Source organism: Orcinus orca, chromosome 13 (assembly GCF_937001465.1).
Source record: "Orcinus orca chromosome 13, mOrcOrc1.1, whole genome shotgun sequence".
NCBI lineage: Eukaryota > Metazoa > Chordata > Mammalia > Artiodactyla > Delphinidae > Orcinus > Orcinus orca.
Genome location: NC_064571.1, coordinates 48,147,670 through 48,154,617, shown reverse-complemented (window position 1 = coordinate 48,154,617; position 6,948 = coordinate 48,147,670). Strand labels below are relative to the sequence as shown.

General features: G+C 38.6%; 1 protein-coding gene across 1 annotated transcript; it reads left to right on the top strand.

Annotated features, from left to right (window-relative positions):
• Positions 1 to 974: 974 nt before the first annotated feature.
• On the top strand, positions 975 to 3,519 carry LOC125960815 (endogenous retrovirus group K member 6 Env polyprotein-like). The gene is made up of 3 exons (XM_049695963.1): positions 975 to 3,096; positions 3,147 to 3,190; positions 3,307 to 3,519. Exon 1 carries the CDS (start codon positions 990 to 992, stop codon positions 3,069 to 3,071), a length of 2,082 nt encoding a protein of 693 aa, XP_049551920.1. The 5' UTR covers positions 975 to 989; the 3' UTR covers positions 3,072 to 3,096; positions 3,147 to 3,190; positions 3,307 to 3,519.
• Positions 3,520 to 6,948: the final 3,429 nt, after the last annotated feature.

The window sequence follows — 6,948 nt, the reverse complement described above, 5'->3', positions numbered from 1 at the left end:
GAGATTACAAAAAAGTATATGGGAAAGAACACAGCCTTATTATATAGGCCATATTAGAGCTCACTCTGGATTGCCAGGGCCTTTAGCAGAAGGCAATGCCTCTGCTGATGCCCTGACTAAAATTTTTATAGTAGATGAAAATAAAGTACAAGAAGCAATAAAATCTCATCAACTACATCATCAAAATGCTAATGCTTTAAGATATCAGTTTAGCCTATCCAGAGAAGCGGCAAGAGAAATAGTAAAAAATTGCTCTGTGTGCCCTACACAAACTAATGTACCTCAGCAAGGAGTAAATCCTCGAGGTTTGCGAGCTAATGATCTGTGGCAAATGGATGTGACTCATGTGCCTAGTTTTGGAAAGCTGTCCTATGTACATGTTTGTGTGGACACCTTCTCACATGTAATTGTAGCCTCAGCTAGGACTGGAGAGGCCTTTAAGGATGTGTGCCAGCACTTGATGTTTTGTTTTAGTTATTTGGGAATTCCCCGAAAGTTAAAAACTGATAATGGCCCTGCTTATGTTTCTAAGTCTTTTCAGCAATTATGCCAACAGTTTGGCATAGCCCATAGTACAGGAATTCCTTATAATCCACAAGGACAAGCTATAATTGAAAGAACCAATCAGGTATTAAAAAATATGATTTATAAATTGCAAAATGGAGATTTAAAATATTTTTCTCCTCATCATTTACTTAATCATTCCATGTTTGTATTAAATTATTTAAATATGAATGATAAAGAGAAAACTCCTATGATGAGACATTGGGAGATAAATGAAGAAAATGTGAAACCAAGGGTATTATGGAAGGATGTTTTAACAGGAAAATGGAATGGGCCAGATACATTATTAACTAGTGGTAGAGGATATGCTTGTATTTTTCCCCAGAATTTTGATTCACCAATTTGGATTCCTGATCGATTAATTAGACACCCTGAGGTGGGGAATTTACTAAAGCGTCTTTCAGAAAAGAAAATCTACTGCCGAGATGGCGGAACCGCAGTCACAGAAAGTGGGTCCTCCGATGACACAGCTGTCGCTTGAATCATTTTGCGATAAGGAGGTACAAACTTCTCCAAAAATTTTGGAGAAGAAGTTTCGTTCACGAAAAAGAAAGTATACTGCCTCCACCGTTGAAGCGGCTCCAATTACATGGGGAGCAATTAAAAAGCTTTGTCTGAATGCTGAAAATGCTATGAATGCTCAAGGAGTGCCTTTGACGACTGCTAATTTTTTTGTGGCTATGCTTAGCTTGCTTTCGGTTCAGGTAAGTGCCAACGGTACGTACTGGGCTTATTTTCCAGATCCTCCTATTTTACATACATGTACTTGGAAAGATTCTAATATTCCAGTAACTTCCTCATTTCCTGAATTAACCGATGGTAGTCGAGGAGTACAGGGCTATAAACAATTTGTAGTTAATTTTAATTATTCATTTACAGGTCAGACTGATTTTCCTCCAATATGCTTTTTTCTTGATTCAGGGTTAATAGGAAATAGTCAAATAAAAAATGGGTGTTTGTCAGTAGTTGATGCAGGATTTTTGACAGATTCCCCTAAAAGGCCCCCTAAAGAGCCAGTAGGAAGAGATAAAACCACAAGATATTTATGGTCATTATTAGGGAAAGTTGTAGGACAAAATCAAGTTTTTGTTAATAAATCTTTGCCTAAAGTTGTTCATCCTTTTAAATATGATGATTGTGATGAGGCTGTAGGGGAAGCTACAAATGAATGGATTTGGATAAATATTAAAACTGGATATCCTTCATGGATATATTGTATGTATAATAAAGAAAATAAAATATTTATTCCTGGAACTGAATATTATATTTCAGATTGGAGTAGTAATTTTCCTGAAGGAGATTATAGAACATATTTAAAGTTAGGCTTGCTATACCCATGGAATGATACCTATATTCCCCGTCCATTAAAGATAAATAGATGGAATAGTCATGGATGGGTGGCTCCTATTTATACTTTTGTTTATGAAAATAAAACCTATTATCAATCTCAGTTATGGAGATTGCCCTTAACCACTCGTAAAATAACGCTAATTAGAGCTACTACCCATGTGGAAGAGTATTATATTCAAGCCTGTGTGTTATCTCCATATTCCTTATTGCTTTCTAATGATAGTGAAAAGTTGCAAATTATGCAGTATAATATGAGGTTTTATATTACTTGTCAGCAATGTATATTAACCACTTGCATTGTTCCTGAAATGAATGTATCAACCATAATGGTGTTAAAAAGACCAGCTTATATTGTGCTGCCAGTAGCGCTTAATAAATCTTGGTATACAGATATAGGGGCGGAAATTATAAGACAGGTTGGAGAGCTCATACGGCCAAAAAGATTTGTGGCTACTTTGATTTTGGGAATTTCCGCCTTAATAGGAATATTAAGCTCTTTTACTGTCGCAACATATGCTTTAGTGAAGGAAGTGCAAACAGCACAATATGCTAATGATTTATCAAAAAATATATCCTTGGCTTTAGCAACCCAGGAAGCAATAGATAGAAAGTTAGAAACTAAAGTTGATGCCCTTGAAGAAGCAGTTTTACATATTGGTCAAGAACTTGCTGCTTTAAAAATTCGCTTATCTTTAACATGCCATAAAAAATATTCTTGGATATGTGTTACTCCTTTAAAAGTAAATTATTCTGAATATTCTTGGGAACAAATTCAAATGCATATTTTAAATGTATGGAATTCTAGTGATTTGGGAATTGATTTGGAACATTTACATACACAAATTTATGATATTGCAGCCTCTCAATATGATATGAATCCCTCTAAAGCTGCTGCAGAATTTTTACAAAATTTACAAAGTTATTTTAAAAATAATTCCTTTATGCATATTTTAATAAATTATGGGGCTGCCGGAGTGGTTATAATTTTGCTTCTTATTTCTTTTCCAGTCATTATCCGATTAATTCAAACTGCCCTTCAAAGTGTATACAGAACCAAAGTGGAATTACATACTGCCTTTTTAAAAAATAAAAAAGGGGGAGATGTCGGGAGCCACATAGGAAGTGCCTTTGAGTTACAGCACAGACGAGACCCGTAGTGTCAAGCAAAGTTGATGCTATCGGGTACAAATATGGAGAGGCAAAGTTCTCCTCTGCAAAGCTGATGCTGTCAGACATAAATATGGAAAAGCAAAGCTCTCGTTTGCAAAGCTTCCTGAACACAGGGTGTCCTGCAACGGCCCCTCTTGCCCTTTTGCCAAGAGGCGCTCTCTTCTTACAATCTCCTTGCCCAGGGCTGGTGCCTGGGCTTTCCTGCCCACACTGAGGTTGAGGCCTCCTGGTGGCTGGTGCCGTGCAATTGGTCTCTCTTGCCCAGTGCTGTAAGCTGGGCCCTCTCTGGAGGAGAAACCTGGGTTCCCGAAGACATGTGACCAGAGCCGGGGCCCCGCCAGTTGGCGAGGGAATCCCAGGGCAGGTGCTGGGCGTGGAGGCCACGGGGGCATAGGCTACCAAGGTGACAGAGAACTGACCTTCTCTGGGGGCACTGCACCTCGCACACCTCACATCTCCCTGCTTGGCCCCGGAGGATGGCTGGTTAGCCAGAGACGGGTAAGATTCCTCAGGGAAGGAACAACCTAAGACAGGCACAGTCGCAGAGGGGCCATCAGGAGAGAACTTGGGGGCCAACAGAGGTGGGGCATAGACCCTCACCCCCCAACTTTGCAGGAGCCTGAACCCTGTCCCCATGGCTGCTTCGCTTCCCACGCCCAGCTCAGATGGGAACCCAGGTAGCAGACAAGAGACCTGGCCAATGGCAACTGCCCTCCCGCCGCAGCAGGGCTTTGTTTCCCATTTCCTCCGTGGACCACAGCTTTCCTCTGTGTGGTAGCAAGGCTTTGCTCTGTGTGGTTCCCCTTGTCTTCCCCTGCCTTTGCCTAAAGTGATTTTGTAGGATTGCTATTGGGGTTGGAAAAAATGTGTAGTTTTAATGTAAGAGTTTAAGTAAGATTTTAATTTAGGGTAAAAATCAAGAGAAGGATTATAGCTACTTTGGCTTTTTTAATGATTATATTTGAAAGTTTTATTCCCAGGCCAGGGCACTGGACTTGGGGAAATACAATGGTGGGAACATTTCTGCAGCAGCTTTTTATTCTAAAAGAAAAATTAAAAGAGTTATGGCCTCCCAGTGGAGTTATAAACATGTTGGGAAATACCTGGGTATGGTGGCGAGTTTTTATGCAGCAATGAGTTTAATCAATGAATTTATGGTACAATGCCCGCTCCCATGGTTTTTTAGAAGTATAAAAAAATAATGTGTATTGTTTTGATTATTATGGTGGGGTTAGGAAATTTGTAGATGAAATGTTGTATGATTATTTTTAATCACTAACAAAATAATATGTTTAAGTTTGTGGCTTGATCAAGCAGAATGTGCAGGTACAAGAACACCTTAATCTTCTGAGAAGAATGAGGAAACCGCAGACAGAGTTCCTGACGTAGATGTGACCAAGATGTGCCTAACCACAGGGGACGAAGGAGACTGGAAACAATAAGAAGATTAATTAACCTGTTTAACCTGCTGATGTAAATTACTTTTGTTTTTATGATGTATGTAGGGGATTTTTTGGCATGGGAATGAAGTTTTTAAGATTAAAAGTGAGATTGCCTCACAGTATAAAAGCATCGGAATTATAAAAATAAATTTGGCAGATCCTTGCATCCTCTGAGGTGTCTTGTGTTCTGTCCACGCCGACTCCGTCTCCCCTTTCGGTGAAACCTGTTCAGCTGGGGCTGGTCCCCGGCAATTAATTATCCAAGTAATTCTCCTGTAAGTGGTCAATAGGATCCACTTTGAAAGACTGATGGCCTCACTGATTTTTCTCAACTGCTTAGAACATCTTTCTTGATGATTATAGTTCCAAGGGAAGACTCCTAGGTCCTTGAGAAAGACATTCCTGGGTTGTACATGATTTATATCTCAAAAGGAATGAAGAAGGAATTTACAGTTGCAGGTTTCTCTAAGAAAAGGGAAGTCAGGGGCCTATAGTCAGGAAGACACCTGTCAAAAGTTTAGTCAAGCTGGTGAGATTAGTAAGGCTGGCTCTCTAGGTCACTCCTGCTTCCCTTCTTGCCTCTGCTCTCTGCCTCTTTGCCTTGACAAGGAGCCAATCTGCTCACTTGGCCGGGACTCTTAGGTTCCTCTCCATTTTTAAGTCTCAACCTTCAGAGTTGTGACCTGGCATTTCCACTGTGATTCCACAGCTCCCATTAATTCTCCTTAGCAAGAAAATCTCCAAAAGTGGAATTTGCCTACTCAAATGTGACGATGAATAATCACTGTTAATGATGAGTCCTTTACCAGCAGATCTTTAACCTCCATACAGTTGAGTAAATTAAACTTGGAGAGTTTCTACTGAAGAAAATTTGAAAGCTAATGTATTATATGCTGCCTAAAACTGCTGATTCTGTGACAATAGCAGATAGTCATTCTCTGCTGGCACGATTCAGTGTCTTCAGGAAGATACAGACCATGCTCTTTATATAATCACCATAATGACTAGAATAAATGGAAGATATTTTAATGATGACAGATGTAATTTTCTTTCAGCTCCTTCAAAGATAAAAAATTTTGAGATTATTGCAAAATAAAATATAAATAGTTACGTAACAGTCTCGGTAGGGTGGCAGGTTGGAGGCAGCATGTTCAAATGCCAATTGGATGCTGAAAGAATAAAACAAAACAATAAAATTATTATAAACCATCTACGCAAACATGACCGTCAAGGAAACCTAAGCCAAGAACAGTCCAGTTTTTCAAAATATCTTAGTGCTTTTCTCCTTTCACTGGAGGTTTCTTTCTTGCAGAAAGGTAATAAAATGATTATAATTTGAGATTGAGATGAATTATCAATTCATCAGAGGGTATGTTTAATGTGATATACTTGCACTAATGGTATGTGCTTTCTAATTAGGGAGCTATTCTCAAGGCAGGAAAAAATTCATTTTCTCAATAAAAATATTTTACACCCAAGATATGGTTTCTTAAAAAACTTAATGAGCTTTGAGGCTGACATTACAGCAATTAAAATACGAGTGAAAGAATAAGCCTGTCTTGTTGAGCAATTTGGATGATTGGAGATATTTCCTTTATCATACAGAACATAGGTCACATTTTATACTATTTGCAAGAATCTGCAATTTACCTCAAGGGAAAAGAAAGCTAATTTTCATAAAGTGACAATGGGGCTCTCTAGCTTTGGCTCTTAAACAAATATTGTATTCACTCAGGAAGTGAATATTTCTTGCAGTGGGTTAATAGAGGTTTTGCAGAAGTCTGGTGAATTTCAAGGAGGCAAATTTTACAATTTACAGTGCAAGTGATTTTAACTATTTAGTGATTAATGGGGCAGAACTGACCTTTTTCAAAAATTGGGCAATAGCATTCTAGAATCAGTAAGCTTTTCTCGGTGGATGCTTTCACCTGAGTTTGAGAGAAACTAGGTAAGCTCACTGACTTTTCCATATGTTAATCCAATAAACACTTATTATGAAACACTACACTGTAAAGAGCATCTAATTAGACACAGGTACACATAGATGGATACCAGGCTAAAGAATTTGGATTTTATCTTAAAATGAAGCTCTTGATTACCCCAACTCTATTACTTGCTTCCTACTCAGTTGTCTACATCTCAATAAATGTCACATTTATCCACCTGGTTGCTCAAGTCCAAAACTACAGAATTGTCCTTAATCCATAATTGTCCTTCATTCCTCTCTAGGCCTGACACTTCTATAGTCAATCTACTAGCAAGATCTATTGATAATGCCCTCAAAAGGTATCCTGATTCTGCCCAGTTCTCTCCAGTTCCACAGTCACCAGCCTAATCCAAACCACCCTCATTTCTAACCCAAATTATACTAATAATTTATTTACGAATCTCCCTGTTTATATTCTTGTCCTTTCTCTTATAA

Bases quoted from the DNA above. Each gene is read 5' to 3' on its own strand.
- LOC125960815 (XM_049695963.1), top strand. From the start codon at position 990: ATGGCGGAACCGCAGTCACAGAAAGTGGGTCCTCCGATGACACAGCTG.